A 24578-nucleotide genomic window follows, 5' to 3' on the forward strand; every position below is an offset into this window, starting at 1 on the left:
GTTTATCTCTTCACCAGAGCCCCTCAATGAAAAGCCTTATGTACAACTGATTAACCATTTTTATCATTTCCAAAAAGTTTTTTAAAAAATTGAAATTTTATATCACCTTTTCTGAGAAGGCAATGTTAACAGCTCTTGTTCTAGCCCCCAATTCACCTACCTTTCGTGGCCTCTGACTTTGCTCCCTCAATGGATTCATAGATCTTGTTTTTGTCTGCTAGCCGTGCTTTCGTAGCTTTATGCTCGGCTTCCTCCTGCTCCAGACTCTGCTGCAGCACTTTCAATTTATAAGTCATGTCTATTTCAATGTTATTCTTCTCCTGCATGGGGAACAAGGATATAAAACAGGTCAGAAGAGAGAATGATTGTAGACATACAACTCAGACTCACCAATTTAAAACTAGTAAACCTGTTTCATCAGAACTGTGACTTTGATTGATACACAAATCAGTAATTTACACTAACCTCCAACTTGCATAAAGTAGAGTAAAACAGGAAAAGTAAAATGCTTCCATTTGTTAGCCAGAATGGAAGGTTTAAATTCTTGTAAGCCAATTTAAAATTGTATTGCACCATATACCTTCTACTTCAGAGGAATCAGACAAGAAGCTTATAGGACCTTGCTTACATTTTTCTAAGATCTATAACATAATTCACCTTTTGAATGTCTGTCAGCTTCTCATGAAGTTGCCTTTTGTCCATTTCAGCTTTGGATACTGAACCTTTTACATTTCTGAGCTCCACCTCCAGACCAGAGATTCGTCCTAAAAAATATAACAAAGTGGTCATACTGCTCTCTGTCACATTCATCCATCTGTCTGTATGGGCTGCTCCAATTTTTGATCGGTGAATTTATGGGCATTAGTTGATTAAAAATCGGTACATTAATTCATGCACATTTTTTAATAAAGATAGATATCTTATAACAGCTGTCCTGCATAGTAAAACAAAAAAAAAATCAATAGAATCTAAAATATAAAAAAAAGCCTAATGGTAATTTGGTCTTTTTAAAAGCATTTATTATTATTTTAGTAAATGTAACAAATTTTCACAGAACGTCGATCGATAAATATAATGCACAAGAACTGAGAATGGATTTTCTTTTGTCTTTCATGCAAACATAAGTAACACTTTTGCAAAAGTGTACTGGTGAATTAAAGCCTATACATCATTTATTTACACTTACGCGTTCTCTGAAATACTGAAAAAAAAACCCTTCCTTTTAAAATCCTGTTACAGTGCTCCCCCTTTATAACGCTGTGGTCAGGAGCCATAGTTAAGAGACCGTGCTGTTTGTGTTCCACCTTACAACAAGACTACTAGTGTTAGTGTAATGGCATTATAGGGCAAATGGGAGCCTTGACCGTATCACCTTGTAACCTGTTCTGCAGTATAACGGGTAGGGCTGCAACGAAGGATGCACGTTGACCTTCGATTGTTAGGAACACATTACCAAAGGAAGGTTCGAACCTTTGATGGTACTAATTTGCATAATTTACTGGTGACGTCACCATAGCAGCTTATTTATATTTGATTGGAAATCCTATCATTTTACAGGTAATCCATACAAATGGAATAAAACATTTGCATGTAGTTTAAAAATACATTATATAGAACAGTAATCATGTTTTTATAATTTAAATAAAAATACATGTTTATTTACACGTAATTGATGCTGCTTGCGATATATACAGTGAGCTTGCACTGCAGCAGCACCAACTGCAGTGGAATTTATTTAACAGACAAAATAAAGCTTTATTTAACAGTCACCGTTCCAAGCAGGTTATCAGTCAATCACATTTTACTACTACTAAAAATATTAATAATAATATGAGCTTACACTTGTCAAGTGACCCCAGAGATTAGTTATACCTCCATGCACGGTTTGCATTCAACTTTTTATTTTTTGGTCGTCTGGGCAATTAACCAAAAAAATCCCAAACAGCAGAGGAATTTCGAGACATTTCTTTCAATACAGCTTACGCTATACAACGCTTTGTCGAGACGGCGAATGAGAAATTAAAGGTTTGCCTCTGGATAACATGAGCTGGAGCGCGAAGGGGCAGACGGTGTTCAGTTTTCGTAATACAAATTATTATTGTTATCGTATATTTTGTATATTTCAAACATATTCTACCATAGCACTTCTCTTACACTGTCTTGTACACTAGGTATTCAGTAGGCCTACATATTTTACTGAAGTACTACAACCACTATAGGACATTTAATGTGGGATTTATAGTATTCACACATTGTCAAACAGTTTCTGTTAACAGGAAAAAAAAAAAACAATTTATATAATATTATATATATATATGCCCAGACGACCAAAAAATAAAAAGTTGAATATAAACGCCGGTCTCAAATAAACGCCAGTCTCCAATACGCACGGGTCTGCTTGCAAATATTGTAAACAAAATGCCAGAGAAGTTTAATTGAGTTTTAAGGTATATACCTGTCTATATATCTATCTATAAGTCAAAGCTACCTAGTCTTTATAAATCAGTATAATATTACTGCCTCACAAAATAGAGCAAAAAAAACTTGCTTGTTGTTATCAGTAGAGAACTGGCAGGCTTGGCTAACAGAACACAGGCTCAATCAAAGTTTTTGGAGCCAATAATATAACTGAGCCCAGTATTAAACAATGACTGACTATGCTTCATAACCATAAAACCATTTGCTAAGAGGAAACATCTATGAACAGCCATAACACTGCAGAACACACCCAAAAAAAGACTAAATCCTGTATCCATAAACATATCAGGTTAGATCAGGTTTGTAGTAAATAAGGGTTGTAATCCCTTTAGAACTGCACAAACAGCAGAATGAGATGGAAAACTGGCTGAACTTTAGTATGATATTTGTGTCTGTTACACTGTTTTCAAGCAGTGCTGAAGCAAACTGCAACTGTGCAGTAACAGTATTAAGAGAATGCCAATTTTAAAAAATAATGCTATAAAAACAAACCTTGACCAGACTAAGACAGGAGCATCAAATACCTTGCAAATCGCTTATGATCTCAGAGCCTTGGCTTCGATCCCGTTTTTCTGACTCCAAGGCTGACTGCAGACTGATGAAGTCCTTTTCGAGTTTGAGTTTGGCGTTTTCCAACATGCAGCATTTGTCCTGCACTTCCCGATTGTTTGACTCCAGCTGTTGTAATTGTTTTGTCATCTCTGTCTGGTTCTTCCTCAGCCTGGCTGATGTATCAGCCTCTGTGCGCAACAATGAATTTGCTTCATCCAGCTAAAAATCAGCCACATGAGTAAAATAAAATGATTAGCAACATGAACAGTGACATACATGGGCTTTAGTAGTGCTGGCATGGGGCTTAAAACTACCAACCATTTAAAGAAAAAACTAAAAAGCTCAAGTTGAATGCAAAATTACTACCATGTGCACCTTCATCCAAAATTAATTCTGAATGGTCAATCACAAATAGAAAGATGTGGTTGCTAACTGATGTTTGGTATACCTGTCCTTTCTTTTTTTTACATGCAGTAAAACGAGACAGAGGTGGTGGTCTAGGGTAGATTGAAATGCATGATATTAAATAAATTGCAATTGGGGTTAAACACATGCAAGCCAATATACTTTTTATTCATATCAGTATTTAATTCCCTACTTTACATCAGTCTATGGCACTGCATTGAAAGAAACACTTTGTGATCACACACACCTGTCTTTGTAATTGTATATTCATATCATTCGATATTTGAGAATTCTGATTCCGCCTCTTCAAATCGTCTAGTTGATCCTTTAGGATGTTAACTGCAAAAGTATGTTATGCATTATTTATTTATTTTAAATAAAATTAAAACCAATAACTTGCAACAAATAACAATCCACATACCATCATTTTCAAGGCAACGTTTTTTGTCTGCCTCGTTTTCAGCCTTCCTTTGATACTCCACATTCTTGTGCTGCAGCAACGCTTTTTCCCTTTCCAACTGCCTTAGATTTGATTCAAGTTTTTTTCTGGAGCTAATCTAGAATGTTAATACACACATTAAATCTACTATTGGCAACACAATCAGACCATCAATGTATTATTCTATTTCTTACTGTACAAGACTAAAATGAGTTTCCAGAACAGGTTACAGCAAATTATGAATGACAAATAAAGCCTTAAAAGAAACTTAATAGGGAACTTAGTTTTTCAGAATCTGCATAGCCTCAGCCGGCAACCACAATCAAATCGCTGCCTTGTAGTTACGTTTACTAAGATAGCCACTCAAAGGAATGACCATAGAAATCAATTTGGATTGTGAAACGTGTTTCGGAAACTCTCTAATGTCCTTGGGGCTGATCATATTTGGAGAGGGGGGTGTGACTAGAGAGAAGTTATTAACCTATTAATGTGATCATTTTGCAGGAAAGGACTTGATAAGATTAAATCTTCTCGTGGTTATTGTCAATATAGTGTAATGCCCTATTCTTCACAACACCTAGTCCCATTTAAACCAAAAATTTTAATCACACATTGTACCACATTTTTAGATTTACCAAACATTTTTCAAAAATTAAACTAAACTTATAACTTTTAAACTTAAAATGTTTCAAAAAGATAATACAGTTCAAGTTATAAAAAAAAACTAAAACCCACATACTGTTTCACATGCAATCTATAATATCCATTTCGTTATTGGTTTTGATGGAATACAAAAAGCATCACCTCTTCATCCAGCTCTTTAGAAGTTTTTTCAAGACGGTTACTGACAGCTCTAGAGAGGAATAAAGAAAAAAATGAATACATCAACTATTAATTTCGGAGCAGTTGTCAATTTATTACAATTAAATGATTTAGACGAGACCATTAGACATCTAAGCCTATCCGGTTCCTAGTAACTAACTGATCTCAGGACACATCTGACTGGATCGGTATACATGCAAATTCAATAGAAATCAAACTGGGGGGAGAGATCATCCATTTACCTGCTTTTCTGCTCCAGTTCATCTTTGGCTTGCATTTCATTGTTGAGCTTCTCCTCTATCTGATGCAGCTTCTTCTGCAGCTGTGCACACTGTCAAGGCAGTGAATGAGGTGTAAAGCTTAAATTTTGTGAGAATGAATGTACATAAAACACAGAATGTAGACAAGTAATGGATTTTAAAAAAAGAACAAACACACAGTATAGAGGTCACTTACCACGACACTGTCCTATAAATGAAAAGAAGAAAAAAAAAATTAACAGTGCTTAATCATATGAAATAAGAACAGATTCTTTGACAAAGTGTTTACTGCTACAATGTAGCAGTAATGAAGACTAGCACTTTCAAAATGTCTGACTACAAAGAAGTCCTCTCATTTAAAAGTTGCAGTTAAAGCATTGCTTAAGTAAATAAACCACAGCTACCAAAAGCAGGAATTACATCTAGCCTCTACTGCATATGAAAAAGTACAAAATCTACTACAACCAAATAGTTAATTTCTAAAACAGAAACTTAAAAAAGTTTGACCCATTTTTCTCTATGCATTTGTATAGAGCCAAAACAATCATGCATTTATCACAAAGTTTATATGCGCTTGTAACAAAAACATGTATCTACAGTATTTCAATAAAGTATAAAATCAACTAATTACAAACACAAAAAAAACTATTTAAATAAATTTCTAGGACACCCACCTCCCCTTTATCTGAAGTCAAACGCTCATTTTCTACAGAGGAAGGCTTTAAGTCACTTAGCAACCTGCAGAAAAGAAACAGCTCTTATTTAAAATCTTAATAACTGTGCTGGCCATGCCAATCTGCTTACTTTTTCAGTGCCCTCAGATCTAAATCTCCACTAACTCTTTTATAGAAAGAAAAGCAATTGAATTTGAATCTTGCTAATTCTTTACTTAAAGAAAGAAAACAAAAAACTGAATTTAAGTCTGCTACTTTACAAAAGGAAAAAACACCACACAAAACATGGAATGCTTTATTTACTCCCACACAAATATTATTCTTGAATATATAGGCTTGTTTATTCCACCAGGTGCGATTCAGAAGAGCTTGCTTACAAGACTTACACGTCAATACTCAAAGTGGCTGTAATTCACAAACCTTTTGCAATTGATGCAAGTGAGGATTCAAGATGTATTAGGCAAGTAATAGATGTAGATCCCTTCTGCATAACTATTCCATGCGGAAATATAATGCATGAAATATTCAGTTCTGAAAGTTGGCAAATTGATCAGGGGTTAATTAGGGGTTCTCTTTCTTAATTACAGACAGGCAAGGGTTACTGCCTGTTGTTAAGTACACAAAATCAGTCCTGGATATCATTTGCTACCCGGTTATTAATCATATGCTTCAGCAGGCTGCTGTGCTGGAATTGTCCTCTTTCAGCTTTAAAATATCTGCCCTTTTCTCAGTTTCCAACAGGCTTACTAAGGAGGCTGGGAAAGCAGTAAAACTCATAGATCTATAGGGTGCCTTTTAAGAATAATTTACTGCTATGCTTGCTTGAAATACCCAGGTATTTTTCAGAGGGTACTCTATTCCAGATTTTTTTTTTTATTATTGAAGTTTTTCTACAGCATCTCAGTGGGCTACTGACAGCTTTGTAGATTACTGGAAACATTCAGAAATCGTTTTTTTTTTTTGCTTTTTTTTTTAAAGGGCATGCACAAACAATGTGCAATGCTTCTATCAACGTGCACATTCCTACGGTTATGTACACTGCGTACAAACAAACTAACAACAGCGCACAGGCAGTCTTCCTCATTTGTTTTCTTTACAATCCACCATGTAAAACTGTTTGTTTCACATGCAAAATAACACAAAATGAAAATTAAAACAAGGTGTGTGTGCCAGTTCTAAAAATGCACTTACTGATTATCCCTGAAGTATGTAAATCCTACAAAAGGCAGTTGGTTTCCAACGAAGGCTTTGGGGACAGGGAAAGTTTCAACGTCTCCCTTGTCATCTTCAATCTCATCAAAGTTACTTGTGTCTATGTCACTGCTTAATTCTGCCACTACAGGGGCTGCAGCTGTGGACACAGAAAACTCTTGTCATAAATCCATCTCAAGAGAAAGGTGACCTCTTGAGAAAGGGTTTTTGCAAAATGTTTATTTTTTTCCTACAATTATAAACTGGCACTGTGTAAAAAACTGCATGTATGAAATTAATATTCTGTACTTTACCAGATACATTAGTAAAAACATAGTTTGGCTAGTTACATACTGCCACCATACTCATTAGCAGCACACTAGAGAACACTTTGAAATGTGTCCCTGCAGTATGCTGGTCTTCACTGTATTAAAACAAAGTGATGATGTTACTGATATTTCTCAAAGGTCAGCCTAGGGCAATACTGAAACAAATGGTGCAACTGATTGAGGTCAGCTACAGTATGTAAACCCATTAACCTCATAAGAATTTGAGCTAGATTTAAACAGCTTATTATTTGCCATAGTCCCAGCTCTTGTGGTGTCAGGAGAGTGCTATTTACCTTGGAAGCTCCACACATGCATATTGCCATTTTAACTTCATTAAAAGGCACCCACATTTCCCAGAAGTTTATCCTCCAGATTTCTTTGGAGGCTGTTTTTCATAAGCAACAACTCTTTCTGGGTTCTAAACTTGTTTATGTCATAAGCGTTTTATGCAGAACACATGTTAAATTTGAAATGTACTTAACATGTATTCATGGTGGTTTTATGAGCAAAAAGGCAATTATCATCTCACTTTGTAAGAATAAAGCTGCTAAACAGCTTATTAAAAGGTTGTTTACAACCAAAGCCCCTTAAGTTCTAAAAATCAGAGATAAAATAAAACTAATGTATAACAATGATTTACATTTATTTTAAGAAAAAAATCTGAATATAAGAAATGTAAAACAGTTCAACTCTTAAATAAAATACATACATTACATATACAGCTTACACTTAAATAAATAAATAAATAAACAAATAAACCTAACCCTGACATACAGCATAGGCTGGGTAAAACTTTCAAGATGCTCAGAACACAGATTACAATGTTTATACCCAGCAATCCTTTTTCTCAACAACCCTGTAGATGCTCTATAACATGTTACCATTAAAGTGATACTGCATGTCCCACACTGCGTACATCAACTTATTTTCAACAGGGCTTTGAGGGTATATTGCATTACTGCGTGGGTCTTTAAAATGTATGCCAGACATTCCACACGATGAAGACAAATAAATATTTTGAAGAAATTTAAGGACTAAATAGTAGCAAACAAAACACGTCTAAAAAGAACCCATATTAAAATTAGCAATCTTACCGTTTTCTGTCCATCATACATAGCTCACACATTTAAAAAAGCAAACACTTAAAAAAAAAAATTAAATACTAAAGTAATGCAATGACTTACTCTCACGTATGGTGTCAAATGTCCATTGATCGTTCTTGAAGAAAGGATGACATTTTATCTCTTCCACTCCATTCCTCCCAAGACGCACATCCCTGTACATAGCAATTAGTCCAGTTTAGGCAACACATCTACAAAACATTCTCCCATAATGAAAAATTGTTATTTATTTTTTAACTATTTTTTTTGTTATTATTATCAAATAAAAAAACAAATAAACCCAGGTTTGGAAACTAAATCAAAAGCTTATTGTGAAGAACAGCTCTGACAAAGTGCTACAGCATCTCAAAGGACTGCCTGCTCTGAAGCTCCCAACAAGACCCCCCCCCCCCCCCGTGTTTTTAAAAGTAACCCAGGCTTTTCAGCAAGTAGCAAAATGGACGGGGCTCTGAAGCCTGCCACGTGTGGTGCAAACCATATTTCAATTGAAATTCAAAACGGGGAGGGAGTACTTGCATGCGAGCCAAGGAATCAGCTGCAAATGTATAAAAAAAAAAAAAAAGTGTCCACACCATACGAGTGCAACAGGGCTCAATTAGGAGGGGGCGTTCAAGTGTAGCAGAAAAAATTCACACTCAGTAGATTTGCTCAATTATATATCAAAAAAAGAAGTGCTGTTATCCAAGAGGTCATGTTATAACAAAAAAAAAAAAAAAAAAAACTTTCAAAGCAGTCACATAATGAACACCACTGTGTACTTCACTAAAACCATGACATTTTTTTAAATCAGGTTGTCACAAATCCCAAATTTAATTAAAATAAATAAAATAACTAAAGCAAACGATATATATAGATATATCTACTGAGCATAATTACACAAGCTGTGTTTTGTTTTTTTAAACACGCAAACATTAAACCGTAACATAGTATAGATCTGGGAGGGTCACTACTTTAAATAAAAACAAAATAGCTTATTCCTTCCTGTCACATTAAGTGCCTGAATAGCTAACTTGTATATGTAAAAAGAACATCTGTTTTAAATGAACTCCTACAGCACTAAAGTTCATGTAAACAGGAAGACCTCCACACGTGGGAGAAGTGCTCCCACTCCATGTTAACTGAGCCTCGCTCTTCTCAAATATCTCCTCCCTGTCTCCAATCTCCACTTGGGCTCCAGGGTTCTTGCCATGTACTACAGGGAGCTCTTTCATGAATGGCATTTCCTCAGGAATATGCAGTTCATCGTGAGCAGCCCTATATCAAAAGCTGAACTGCTGTGTTGAACTCTATATTCCAGCAGCTAGACCATAAGTTCTAAATTGGTCCAAAAACAGAGAGCAAATAGATTCAGGTTTATTAGAATTCCTCACATGTTCACAGTCCTGTCTACTTTCAAAGGCTTCAAGGAAACATGGTTATTGTGGCTAGTACTCTCAATATTGTCTCTACTGTATATTTTCCTTGTTAGTGAATGGAATGCTGTATAAATGCATGCCATATACCCTTGCCAAGGCAACAATAAGCATGTCAGTGAATGCATGTTGATGTGCAAATTCAGGAACGTGAAAAAGTAGATCATAACTAACATCTACTTTGACATACAAAACTGACAGATGCAGTAATATAACCCCAGATGTCAGTAGCTTGTGCTAAATTCCAGACCAAGTTTCATCACAATTGAATAAGCCCTTTATAGATATGTACAACTCTGTGTTACATTACATAGCGATAGTGTTTTATAACAAGACCCGCTTACAAAGCCTGATCTATGGTCCAGGGTTCGACATTAACCATGGCCCAGTGGCCCAGTGGCCCGGTGCCGGTAGAGATCGCAGGCTGGCCTGTGGTTATGAAGCACCACAGGCCCGACTGGGTCGGTTACATTTAACTAGTATAATATATATAGTGCACATGGCTTCCGTTTCATGTATCCAGGAAAATGGGCCAGTGTGCCAAAAAGCTGAAAACTAATTTACAAACCATTTTTCAAAAACATAAACTACAAACTAATCCTAACTTTCCCGCCGCACGTCATATTCGTTGTACAGTCAGAATCCGAGACTGTGTACCGAAGTGCTGTGTTGGTACTTGTTCCCGCGACAAATCTTTTACAAATCGGGTTTTCTACAACTAAGCAAGCAATAAGCCATAAGGAAAGCGCTGAAATCAATAAATCATAAAGTACTTAATTTTGGAAAAAAAAAATTAAGACAAGCATTTAGAGTGGAGGCTTCATTATGACATTATGAAAAAGTAACGTTCTGCCTTGTTTGGCATCAGTTTCCCAGACTTGCAGATAAACAGCAGCTTTATTTGTTGTGAATTCAACATTTTGCTTACATCATATCCAGTCTCAAAGTATGATGCCCCAATGGGTACCCAGATACGCGATCGAATTGTCTAACTTCTGATTTGGGATCCGATATGTTCAGGTCAAAAATGCCATGCACAATCTTTCCAGGACTCGTTGGTATCACTCAGCAAAACTGGCGCTGACTTGGGAGAGGCTACACAAGCGACAATGCTCTGAGAAAGACTGTTATTTTGTATTTTGAATATTGTTTTAATAGTGTTTATTATTAAGATTAGGGAAGGGAATTTCAAATAGTTTCCTATTTGAATACACAGGGTGCAACATTTTTGTGTATTCGATTACCTGAACTCTGGTCCATTACGCTCCCAAGAATAAAAGGCAAATGCGTGTGTACAAGCAGACAGCATAACAGTGTAAGCCGGTAGTTTAGCCAGGTTCATGAAGTATACAAACAATGTCCAAGACGAGATTTCTTCGAGATTTCCTTAGGCACAAGTTTTTCCTTTTGTTTACGGAATTAAAATACAGATCTCAATGAGTAGCAATGTCACAGCGTCTACCTCTTATAATTAAAGCAACAATAGCATAACATTGCGCAGACCAGCAAATAATTTTTGCTGTAGTGTATTCAGAATAAATACACACACAGTGCCTTGCAAAAGTATTCAGACCCATGACCAATTCTTTCATATTACTGAATTACAAATGGTGCATTGAAATTTCGTTCTGTTTCATATTTTATTTTAAAACACTGAAACTCAAAATCAATGATTGTAAGGTGACATTGGTTTTATGTTGGGAAATATTTTTAAGAAAAATAAAAAAAACTGAAATATCTTGCTTGCATAAGTATTCAACCCCCACACATTAATATTTGGTAGAGCCACCTTTCGCTGCAATAACAGCTTTAAGTCTTTTGGGGTAAGTATGTACCAGCTTTGCACACAGTGTCGTAGCGATTTTGGCCCATTCTTCTTGGCAGATTTGCTCCAGGTTGTTCAGGTTGGTTGGACGACGCTTGTGGACCGCAATTTTCAAATAGTGCCACAGATTCTCAATGGGATTGAGATCAGGACTTTGACTGGGCCACTGTAGGACATTCACCTTTTTGTTCTTGAGCCACTCCAATGTTGCTTTGGCCTTGTGCTTGGGATCATTGTCCTGCTGAAAGGTGAATTTCCTCCCAAGCTTCAGTTTTTTAGCGGACTGAAGCAGGTTCTCTTGCAGTATTTCCCTGTATTTTGCTCCATCCATTCTTCCTTCAGTTTTAACAAGATGCCCAGTCCCTGCTGATGAGAAGCATCCCCACAGCATGATGCTGCCACCACCATACTTCACTGTAGGGATGGTGTGTCTTGAGGCATGGGCAGTGTTAGGTTTGCGCCACACATAGCACTTTGAGTTTTGGACAAAAAACTCTATCTTGGTCTCATCTGACCACAAAACCTTTTCCCACATCGCAGCTGGGTCACTCTCATGCTTTCTGGCAAACTCCAGATGTGCTTTCAGATGGTACTTTTTGAGTAACGGCTTCTTTCTTGCCACCCTCCCATACAGGCCAATGTTATGCAGAGCTCTTGATATGGTTGACTGGTGCACCATTACTCCACTCCCAGCCACTGAACTCTGTAGCTCCTTCAAAGTGATTGTTGGCCTCTCTGTGGCTTCTCTCACAAGTCTCCTTCTTGTTTGAGCGCTGAGTTTTGAGGGACGGCCTTTTCTTGGCAGTGCCTGGGTGGTGTGATGCAGCTTCCACTTCCTGATTATTGATCCAACTGTGCTCACTGGGATATCCAAACACTTGGATATTATTTTGTACCCTTTCCCTAATCTATACATTTGTATTACTTTATCTCTAACTTCTGTAGAATGCTCTTTGGTCTTCATAGTCCTTCACAGCCTGACCAATGATCCTTCAACAGTGGGGTTTTTATCCAGAAAATGTGACAGCAACTTTAGTTCACAGGTGGAGGCCAATGGTAAGGTAATTGTGTCCTCGTTAGGGCAATTTCTTTCATCGGTGTAAACTGGGAGCTTCCACAGCACAGGGGTTGAATACTTATGCAAGCAAGATATTTCAGTTTTTTATTTTTCTTAAAAATATTTCCCAACATAAAACCAATGTCACCTTACAATAATTGATTTTGAGTTTCAGTGTTTTCAAATAAAATATCAAACAGAATGAAATTTCAATGTACCATTTGTAATTCAGTAATATGAGAGAATTGGTCAGGGGTCTGAATACTTTTGCAAGGCACTGTGTGTGTATATACTGTATGTGTGTGTGTGTGTGTATATATATATATATATATATATATATATATATATATATATATATATATATATATATATATATATATATATATATATATAGAGTTTTGAGTTATCCGTCAATCCTCATTTTCAGGACAACTACAGTACTCCATGAACTTTAACACTAACAACCCATTGCAGAGCAGCTTGACTAACCATTTCAGACTTTCACAGAATGCACACGACAGGCATATTTGAGAGAATGGTTATGCCTTAATGATTAAACTATAAGACGACCCCTACAGTGTCCTTTAAATGGTCACGACAATTAAATGTTATGAAATTCTTACCTATCTGTTAAGAAGGCACATATGAGGCTTTTGGCATGTTTAGAGATTTCAACATCATCTGGAAAGTTCAGGGAGTTCTTGTGATCCATAATTTTACTGTATGTTCCCACCAAAGAATCAGCATAAAAAGGAGTGTCGCCTAGAAAATAAATAAAAAAATAAAGACACGAGTACTGTGTAGGGACTGAACTTCTCAATTTAAATTTGAGTGCCCAAAATCCAATTCTCCAATAAGGAGGGATCATGTCTAACTTACTTACAGAGAATCAGAAAGACCCGAACTGATCTAGTCTTTCTTAAACACGAACCCCCGACAGCAGGTTATTTTGGAGAATTGTACCAGCAAGGGACGATGTAAAATATGACATCCAAATTGTGTTTAGTCAGCATTGTTCACCTAAGCAGACTCAGTCAGGCTATTTTAATGCAGCTAATCAGAAGTTAAATACAAGTTAAAAGTTATAAAATTAAGCATCAGATGCGCCACATTTTCGTGGTACAATCTCAATAGTTATTTTAAATAGTTTATGAAATATTCCCTCTCAACAAGGAAACAAAAAAGAGTGATGTAACTGTTATTGCAAGCCCAAGTTCCTTCTACTTACCAACCAGCATTTCAAAAATAAAGACCCCTACGGACCACCAGTCACACTCCCGGCCGTAGTAACCGTCTCCTCCTTGGGATTTCAGCACCTCCGGAGATATGTAATCAGGGGTCCCCACTGCAGTGTCGCACCTTACCATCCCTGTCTGCACAACAAATAAAATATACCATCTTGAGCAGGAATAATAAAGATATGATTGCCATCTGTGCAAAACATGTAAAAAGGTATATCTGAAGATTGTACAGTGACAATGCTTTATCACTAAGGTAATTCAGTCAAATGATGCAATCATTTGTTTTCAACCAAAAGGAACTGTTCGGTACAAATTTAAAATGGTATAAACATAGCGTAAAGTAGTTACCACAGGGTGGTGCTATAACACAAACTCTATACTCTCCTAACATTAGCAAAAATCTAGGACTGAAACAGGAGTGCTATAATTCAGCTTAATATTACCCAAGACAGCGCAGCCAAGATATTCTGTTTCATAGCATGATGGGAATGAGGCACAAGTATAAATAGTTTGTGGGGGGGTGTATCATTTTTTGCAGTATGTTGAAAACATTTAGTCTGATGTATACATAATAAAATTGGGTTTCCCTTAAACTTGTTTATCTTTTTAACTAAATGTATTACAGTAAAAAATGTCTAGCATGTTCACCATATTTTATATATCAAATGAATCTCAATCTAGCATTACATTAGAAAAGATCAATATAATATTGAGCAATCATAACAGATTTAAAACTGTTTAAGCCAAAACATTCTGTATTTATATGGGTAAAAAAACAAAAAAAAACGACAAATGTATGCCAAGGCTTAATTTGTATTATTCAGTTCTGTTTAAAAGAACAATACATCATGTCTTTAAATTTGTAAATATTTAATTAAAAAAAAAAAAGTGCTGGAACTCATCAGCATGTCGGATCCTTAGTTTTCAAGAGCACTGGCCAGAGAGAGGTGTGGCAGAGTGTTTAAAATTACAAGAAATGTCAAGAATTCTCAAAAGTGATTTGACAAAAGAGATGTTAAAAAAAACAAAAACAGTTACTGTGCTGTGAATGCGTGGCATGCTCTCTCTACACCAATACTAAAAAACTTCCAAGATGATCCTTTTGCATTCAGATTTAAAATGGTGTTACCCTAAAGGCTACAGGGTTTCTGAAACAAAATGAAATCATACTTACTTTATCCATCTTCATGCATGTGCCAAAGTCTGCCAACTTTAAGTGTCCATATTTGTCTAGCAGCATGTTGTCAGGCTTTACATCTCTGTGTATAAAGCCCATGGAGTGAATAGCATCAAGGGCCAACACCACTTCAGCTGTGTAGAATTTGGCCCATTTTTCCGGCACATCATAGGTGCTTGTGAGATTCACCAGGTCACCCCCAGGCATGTATTCCATTAACATGTAGAGATACCGGTCATCTTGAAAGGCACAACATAGCTGGTAAAATACCAAAAAAAAAATTAAGTATATTCATATAGCCTATTAGAGTATATAGCTTACAAAAAGATAACCTATTGTACATATCCTAATTATGCACCAAGTGATGCATTTGATGTTGCTTTATTTTGAATAAGTTTGTGTGTCTAATTAGCTGGGATACACTTTTCCTTCAGTGTTACTGTTTGTTGTTCTGAGTATTATTTACCTTTTGATTTAGCAATGCATTTGATTTAGCAATGCTACTTTATTTTGGTAAACATTTTGTGATTAAAACAAATAATGTATTTGTTTCTCTGGTCCCATAACCTCACACGATAATACTTGCGCTAACATAATACTGCATATGTTAAATGGTATAGTTTATTTCATTAATGCTGTAATATATTATGTAAGCACAAGCATTACTATACAGTATTGTAAATGTATATCCATGGTAAAACATAACACTCCATGGTCTCGTAGAAAAAAGTTTCAACAAATGTCTTCCATGTGCAACTTTTTTTTACACCTGTGAAGTTGTAATACCAGTAGTTACTAAATGGGGGGAAAAAAGAAATGTATAACACTGAATTGCTCAGTATTGTCTTCTGTAGCACAATTACTGATTGTTGAGACTGTGCAAAGGAGTACGGCTCTTTTGTACAGTAGTTATGACCTTTACTTGCACTGTGTTTCAGTTCAATGTTCAGACTAAGAGCTTTACTACATGGCCACTGAACCAGTCAAGGGTTTTCCTACTGTTTCTATGACAAAGTGATCTTACCTGTACAACCCAAGGACTGTTTGCAAAAGCCATGATATCTCTTTCTTCCCAGAAAAAAGCTGAATCAGACCTCTTGAGCATTTCAAATTTACTAAGGAGCTTCATCGCATAAACCTTTTGGGATGCTTTATGCCGCACCTATGATAAAAAGCATGGACTATTAAAAAAAAAAAAAAAAATGAACATGGACACCTGAAAAAAAGTGCTACAGAACTGTAAAACGACAAAATTATCGAAGAAACTACACTTGTATCATTTCAATCCCCTGTAAAACATTTAAGTAATGATTTTGAAAACTATTAATTCTCCTGTTATGACTTAAACAGTTTAAAACATAAATAGCAAGAGGGACCCTGTGGCAATGGCATGCTGATAGTAGACATTCTTTTGTTACACACTGCAGTTGAATCACTGTAATAATATATTCAAAAATAGAGAAAATGCAAGGGTCTGAACTGACTAATAGAGGGCTTAAAGGTTTTTGTGATGTAAATCATTAACAAACGGAATCTATGAGGCTACACAGTGCAGAAAACACCACTAAGCCACACAGGGGTCTATTTTACTGATTTAACCAGCAGCAGTATGAATTCCCCTTAGTCATCACGAAACAGTATAACACTTGACTTGGGTTCTGCAAGGGGGGGGGGGGGGGGAGAGGGAGGCGACGACACACAAAACATATTACCTAGCGAAGGGCTATTCAGTACCACTATTTAATTTTTATAAAGTACATTTTAAATCCTTACCGTGATACGTGATGTTCCTGATGGACTACTTTGTTTGACGTGCAGTGAGATAAATTGATCATTAATTATATACTGTACACTTTCTAGGCCGAAAAGGTCAAACTTTATTGATAGATTGTTGAATAAACTTAACTATTTTATCATTCAAAAACCATTTGGAGAACAAGCCGCAACTACATTAATGCTTTTTTCGCATTGTATCATGGTGGATATGGACACGTAATTTCACCTCTACTGTAAACAAGCATATTTTGTGAAAAATAGATTTACACAAATACTTCTCCTGACAGTGCTCAGTAATACAAGCAAAAGGTATTACTGTATCTGGAGACCAGTTGGTTAATCTAGAATGTAGCACAAAAAAAAAAAAAAAAAACCCTTGCCATTAGAGTTTAACATTTCTTACCAGCTGGACCTCTCCAAAAGCCCCTCTTCCGATTACTTTCACCACATCATAGTCCTCCACTTTCATTTGAAGCTCCCGGATCTTTCCCATGAATTTTTCATCTAGAGAAAAAAAAAAAGTCAGATTTAAAAAAAAAAAAAAGTTTTATACAGAATCACACATAGCACTACACAGTATGCTGCTGTCTATGACAAGAAAATCCCACCCAAAAACACTACAAATTATGCCAATGCCTACAGTGACCATAAGAATTAAAGGTATATTTTGAGGAACTAGACAATCATTGGCCTTGTACTATGGTACCATTATCACACACTTGGAATACAAAGCTAGTACATTCTAATTTTGTGAAACGAACTGTACTGTAGAAATACAGTAGGCAAATACATACATTACTACAGTACATTTCAGATATACATGCCTTGTTACAGTACTTACTACAGTAATGAGTATAGCCAAGGTACAGTAGAAGTGTTTAAGGCATTTAGTATGGGCACTATTTAATATATCAACAAATATCAATATGAACAAAGTAATTTTTTTAAAAAAGCACTTACATCTCATTATAAATGTTTCTATGTTTTTGTTTTTCCTAAGTGCAGGGAAGTCCAAATCTAAAACTAAGGCATTCATGCAATCCTGGAGAAGAAAAAAGAAAAAAATAAACACGTTAGGGTAAATAGCAGAAGCAGACTGATTACAGGAAAACATGTTCTAAAAGGCCAATAACTTTACTTTAATGCATGGTCTTTATTCTGTACTAAACGTTTATTGTGACCATGAGATGTCTTCTAGGAAATATATTATGAACATATTAAAGAATTTCAGTTGGCTAAAAAAACTAGTAAGATTACTGCCGTTTTAAAATTGAAGATGGTGCCAGTGTAATCCCAAGACAAAAATGGTCTGCATTACAAATTCCCTAAACTGTATAATCAAGTTTAATTTCCTGACTTTTCCCAGAAAGTAAATACACTCAGACCACAATTTACAACTACTGCACATGTGTATTTGCAGTACTGACTGCTTAATATGGGCACAGATCATCTTGTGGAAGGGTTCACAACCCTCTTACTGTAGCTCATGAAAAGCTTTTAAAATTGTTTAGGATTTTTATTTTTCACTCAGCCTATACCGAGTGGAATTCAGGGAACTTTAATAATACTGTATCTCAGGTCAAGCAACCAAACTTTCAAAGCACAAAAAAACAGAACATCCTTACAGCTGTTCATATATTAATATCTTCTATAAAATCAAGATTAATCAAGAGCATGTTCTTTAGAGCAATGAAAATTAGGAGCAAGGACTTGTACTGAAGAAAGATCTTAAAATAGGCTTTTTAAATATGTAAATCAAGTTTAATACAATTGTTAATGTTTTTTTAAATCACATGAAAGTGCCAAATGTAACTAACCAAATGATTCCAAGCCAGAATGGTGTCTTAATGCCAGCATATTAGATTCCTTTCATTCACCAACCCCCGAATAGAAAGGACCACAATAAATTAGTGCTGCACTCTACTTCTGTAATTTTGGAAAATTCCTTATGCAAGGTAGCCTGGTTTCCTTTTTCACAAAGTGACCCATTCTAGCCTGCTTACATAAAAACTGTACAGTCGTATTACGAAAATCTAAAATTCTCATTGTACGGGGACATCCATCAGGTTTTTGTGTATGCATGGACAAATACTAGTCACAATTGAGAGAAAACTATTTGCCTGGGCCACTGTGCTCCAAACACAGGAATCCCCACCTCCCAATTCTCAACTCTTACAGCACCTTTCTGTTCCATTAAAATCTGACACACAGTACAGTCGGTCCGCACTCCTACACCTATCTTGCTAAATAGGTGGCTGATGAATAGTTTGAAAACTTCAATGTCAAAGTCACAGTTCAGTAATCCAGGAAATGACACATCTCGTCTAGGGCATTGCAGATAATTCATTTCAGCCAGGAAATGTGTTGTTGTACCGATTTCACCGTTCACTTCCTTTCTCTATGACAGCCAGTGTTCCAACGCCCACCATCGGGTTCAAAATAGCATCTTTAAAACAAATAGCCATTTTTGGCAATAGTGAAATTGTCCTAATTGGGAATTTGTTCTACACCTTCTGGAGGAGTTTGTTTGACACTACTTTACAGGTTTAAGGAAAAAAAAAAAGACCAAAAAAAAAAAAAACCTGAAATCTGTAAAATGCGTTAAGCACATTTTGAAAAAGGGCAAAAACCATACTGTAATTGAACACACCATTTGCTGGACGGTAATGCAATAATACCATGATGACAGCAGTTTTCTTGCTTCCAAAAAATAAATAATTACAGTATCCCCAAGATACATTAAGCAACAGGAAATAGTCTGTTATTGAGCAATCATTCCAAGGATATTTGAGGACAGAAATACAGATAGTAAAAAATCTCGCGGGAATCTTTGTAGTGTTTCTAAGATTACTCAATTATCTTTATTAACCCTTTTAATGATTGAGCTCTCAGTGGTTAACATGCCAGTGTTACTCTCCATGACATACCTCTTAATAGTTCTTATGCAACGCTCATTTAAGAGGGGGGATAATCTGTGCAACAAATATTTAGGTTAGAACCAAGATCCTACTTGCACAAATTACACCTGCAAGTGCAGAAAGGGTTACACTTACGGGCAAAATGGTCCAAAATTCCTAATTTCAGGTCATTTAAAATAGGACAATAACTAATAAAATGTAAAAAAAAACACTGAAAACCAAACCATTTAAGAACATCTTACTGATGTCTTTAACCAATTCATAGAGGTGAATGGATGCTATTTTCATAAGGTTCTACAGAATAAGTTGTCTCTCTGTACATGTGGATGAGGAACGGCTGTTGAAACCAAATCCGTTTGTGGTTTTAAGCATGTTGCTTCACCTTCAACTCACTCATTTACAAAATACATCAAGAAGGAATACGACGAAGGTTGTTCCACTGCTGCCCAGTTTTAGTTGGTTTATGGCCTGTGAGGATATCAGAGGCTGCCAGAAAGTTGTTTGGCCTGAATATTTTGGAAACTTTCTTTGGCAAAGAATGCAAATACACAGAACTTCTTGGGAAGTTGTTCCTTGTCAAACTTGTAAACATGCATCTGTAATTAACCAAACCAAAGATGTCTGATTCAAATGTTCTTAGGTTTTACTATGAGTCAAAAGAGAAGTATGAAGAAATATTTATATCTAACTGAATTTGGATAAAAAATAAAACTTTTACACTTGTATCATTGTTAAATACACTTATTACCAAATAAGACTATTTAGGCCCCTACAAGTGAGCATTACAACAGGATTTAAATAGTTTTTTTTTTTGATTGTTTTGTTTTTTATATATTACATACTGTATTGTATTTGAAGCACATCCCTTTCCTTCTCCCACGATCAACAATTTTGCATTTTAAGCAACATTTTTTCTGTGGCTTATGTTTTATTATACTCCACTTTGGAACTCACTTCCAAATTGAATCCGGGATGCTGAGTGTCAGTATTTTTAAATCTAAGCTTAAAACTTGCTATATACATTTAATTAGTATGGTGGTATAACTCAATTATTTAAGTTATTCTCTGAAGTCAGCTTTCCAACATTTTGGGAATAAAAATTCTCAAGCAATTGTGCTTGAAAACAAAGTGTGGTTTTCTGCCAAGGCAATTACTTTGGTTTCAGTATATTATGCTGTGTGGTTATTAATAGTAACTAGAATGTTACTGTATTTGGAAGCCAGCTGATGAACATGATTTGAAAAAAAACGTAAGAAATAACTAGATAAACACAGATTTAAAAAAAAAATAATAATAAATTTAATAGGATTACAAGTCTGGTGTGAAGGCCATGATCTGCAGCACTACAGTACAGACTAACTGATACTGGCTAGACAGCAAAGGAGGATTTCCTATGGGTGGGGTCGATGGAATGCTTGACCTAAAAATGCACTTCAGTCTACTCAAAGTGTTCCTACAACAATGACTTGACCATGAAATGTTTAGTGTATGTACTGCATTTAAATACATGGGCTACAATACCATTTTTGCTTTCTTCTGTACTGCAAATCCATCCTAGCAGTCATATAGGTACTGCAGCAAAATAACAAACAGGAAAGCAGTTGAACATTAAATTGACAACATACAGTACTAAGGTGGTCATGCAGTATTTGTCCCATTAAAAATGCTTGCAAATATGAAAATACATGATTACAAAATAACTGTTCTTAAATAAAAGAACATACGACTAACATATTCTTAACATTGGTCACAGATGAGCCAATTCCAGCAAGATATGTTAAAAAATATTTTTGTGTTTCTTTTGAACAAAAACATAAGACAATAAAAAAGTATTTTGTCCCAACAACTTACAGCAAGTAAAATATGGCAGCCATATTAGGTTACAGATCAATACCATGGTCACTACAGTAACACAATTACACAAGCATGCATTCAAATGTAGTCACTATCTCAAATTGTATGAGAAAGAGATGTTACTTGCGTGGCTTGCCACTGAATAATACCGAATCAGACCCAGAGCAGCAGGTGCTGACACGCCGCACGGGCACACAGGTTTAATAAAACAACACAGGCCCCTACACTAGGGTACCAACAATGGTAATCCTAGCGCCGGATTTAATAAAGAAAAGACAAGACGAGCGCTAGCACCACTAAAAGAGACGTCCCGCTCCAGGAACCTACTACACTACAAACCTTCTCTATACTTAAGTTTGGGAACAAATCCCCTAAACTGACTTACTACTGTTGCTCCCAAAGTCCTGGCCCCCCGCCGACTCCGGGTCTTCCTGACGGTCCTGGCTAGACAGTGCAATCACAGGTGCCATCTTGCAGTTGAAGGGTTCCGTAGTAGTTATCCTGCGGAGCGGACGCTCTCCTCCTCGATGTAAACATAGCTATGGCCGTGCAGTAGCTTTGAACGCCAGCACTGCTGCTTTCGTAAAACGGGCGTAAGCTCCCCGAGCACACCCACCCCAGCCAATCAGGACCTCCCGATCAGCTCAGCTCCGGGCAAGCCTTCCTGTTTACTAAGCAGCAGCGCAGCTGAACCAGTGGCAAGGTCCTCCCTGTCACATATCCTCCCCCTCAGAACGGCACCGGCGTGCGATACCTCCATCCCTTTTGTCCCTTCTTGGGGCTCTTCTCCAGAGAACGGTGCTGGCACTGATGCAAGCCCCGGGCTTACTGCTAGTGTTGCTTGCAAAGGGCCCTCCAGCAGTGGCACCGGAGGGAGGCTCTGGGCACTCCAGTAGTGGCGCTGGCATCAACAGTGATGGACCCACTGGATAAGTAGCTGATAGGCATGTCTGGCTTACGCCGCGCTCCCCTCAGCAGCATGTGTAGTGGCTGCTGAGTGGGGCATGGTTGTGGTACCACTTGTACCAATGGCAGCTCCTGTCCCTCTGGCTGTCGGGATGGTGGCTCCTCCCTCTCTGGCACGCAGGACAGCAACTCCTGTCTCTCGGGCAGGCAGCCCCTCCTCCTTCTCTGGCTCTCGGGCAGGCAGCCCCTCCTCCTTCTCTGGCAGGCAGCCCCTCCTCCTTCTCTGGCTCTCGGGCAGGCAGCCCCTCCTCCTTCTCTGGCTCTCGGGCAGGCAGCCCCTCCTCCTTCTCTGGCTCTCGGGCAGGCAGCCCCTCCTCCTTCTCTGGCTCTCGGGCAGGCAGCCCCTCCTCCTTCTCTGGCTCTCGGGCAGGCAGCTTCTCCTCCTTCTCTGGCTTGGGATGGTAGCCCCTCCTTTTCGGTTTCCCGAAGCATTTCTCGAAGCGCTTCTCACAATGATGAGCAGTTTACATATCGGGTTAGCATTGATTTAAATCACATTTGGAAAAGTGGTTTAAATATGTATACTGTACCAACTACTGTATGTCAGTGACATTCATCCCTTTCCATGGCTGAAATTTCAAAATTTATACTCAGTAATAAACTCTGTAAAAATCTTATCGACATAAAAAGCCTCCATATACTTTACCCAGAGATCAACAACCAAGTCCTTAGCAAGTCTGGCCACTATTGAACATGCAGATCTACAGTACATTGCAACATCCCTTTATGCAGTATATATTAGGTACATGGCCAATTCAGATTACAGTAAGGTACAGCAGATCAGTGACTCCATGTACTGCAATGCCTAACGCATCTCAAATAAGGCACTCTGTACTAGGGTTGGGAGAATATTAAATGAATTGCAGGATAAAAAGAAAAACTGCGATAATTGCAATTATTGTGGTGTTTGTTCATTTAAATTCCGCTGGTTATACAATATAAAATACAGTAGTCCCTCGCTAAACCGAGGACAGGTTACCTGGGATAAGTAAGTGTCCGGTTTAAAAAAATAAAATAAATAAAAAAATAAAAAAATAAAATAAAAATAAAAAGCATGCACATTAATACTGCTATACGGCACACAAAGAAATAATAAATCCGTTTCAAATGTACATAGATTAGTTTACAGTGTACGTGTGGCTGCAAAAAAACAAAATAGCTTACCTGCTATTTTCTAAAATAGTCCACAATTGTTTTCTGTTGGTATAACCTTAGTGTAGCATATTGCGCACATAGGGTACCTCCATTTTCTCCAAGAATACCCAAACAGATACTGAACTTATAGCGTTTTTTTGTTAAGCGGTTTTGAAGGAGTGATTACTGCTGCTTTCAAAGCCTCACAACCACTGGGTCATTGTTAGGGCAGAAGTGGCGGCTGCTCTAATATACTACAAGACATTCTAATCCAATATTACTAGAACAGATGGAACACTGGGAATTACTTGTGGAATAATTAAATAAAAAATAGCATACAAAATTCAGCTGTTATTAAAAATCGTCATAACAAATACAATATTGTATATTTTACGATAACTCCGCAATTATTTTTATAATGCAATTTTTTTATCATGACTTCTGTTCAATACGATATTACCAAGTTACCGTAAATGGTCCCAACCCTACTCTTACACATTTTCACAAACGTTATTAACCAGCATAAAGGTCATCAACCCTTCAGAAAGTGCATGAATGACGGTTTTTCAGCTGACTTCACTAAAGATTAACAATGGATCATGTGCCAAATTAGACTGTAGTAAAACATAACCATAAGCACGTGTCTCGGTCAACGCTGAGCTGCTGAGCCCAGCAGCTACGTTCGTGTTTCTGTAAAAAAACATGCACAAGAGAAAAAACTCACACAAAACAGTAATACAATTACAGTTTAAAATATATTACATTCATTCACAAAAATGAAACTTTTATTTCAACTTCAACCGAAGCTAAGCAGCCTGTAAGAGAGCACAAGTCAGCCAACTTAAGTTGCTTGGTCCCTGGGGGAACAAGACCGCTGCGGGACGTAAGAAAACACACGGAGTACAAAAATGTATGTGTAATTAGTACAACTAATACAACATTAAAAA

General features: G+C 36.8%; 1 protein-coding gene across 6 annotated transcripts in view; it reads right to left on the bottom strand.

The window, feature by feature from the left end:
- The window catches only part of LOC117402932 (rho-associated protein kinase 2-like), a 54861-nt gene that overhangs the window by 17175 nt on the left and 13108 nt on the right, over nt 1-24578 (bottom strand). For all 6 annotated transcript variants that reach the window (XM_034004617.3, XM_034004618.3, XM_034004620.3 and 3 more), the window contains exons 2-18: nt 17720-17801; nt 17163-17263; nt 16008-16145; nt 14981-15241; nt 13794-13938; nt 13189-13327; nt 8335-8426; nt 6822-6981; nt 5631-5694; nt 5153-5164; nt 4939-5027; nt 4679-4727; nt 3857-3992; nt 3683-3774; nt 3003-3249; nt 658-764; nt 161-320 (exon numbers count right to left, since the gene is read on the bottom strand). In XM_034004617.3, coding sequence (XP_033860508.1) covers nt 161-320; nt 658-764; nt 3003-3249; nt 3683-3774; nt 3857-3992; nt 4679-4727; nt 4939-5027; nt 5153-5164; nt 5631-5694; nt 6822-6981; nt 8335-8426; nt 13189-13327; nt 13794-13938; nt 14981-15241; nt 16008-16145; nt 17163-17263; nt 17720-17801 — 2074 coding nt within the window. The remainder of the gene's footprint in view (nt 1-160; nt 321-657; nt 765-3002; nt 3250-3682; nt 3775-3856; nt 3993-4678; nt 4728-4938; nt 5028-5152; nt 5165-5630; nt 5695-6821; nt 6982-8334; nt 8427-13188; nt 13328-13793; nt 13939-14980; nt 15242-16007; nt 16146-17162; nt 17264-17719; nt 17802-24578) is intronic.

Source organism: Acipenser ruthenus, chromosome 5 (genome assembly GCF_902713425.1).
Source record: "Acipenser ruthenus chromosome 5, fAciRut3.2 maternal haplotype, whole genome shotgun sequence".
Taxonomy (NCBI): Eukaryota; Metazoa; Chordata; class Actinopteri; order Acipenseriformes; family Acipenseridae; genus Acipenser; species Acipenser ruthenus.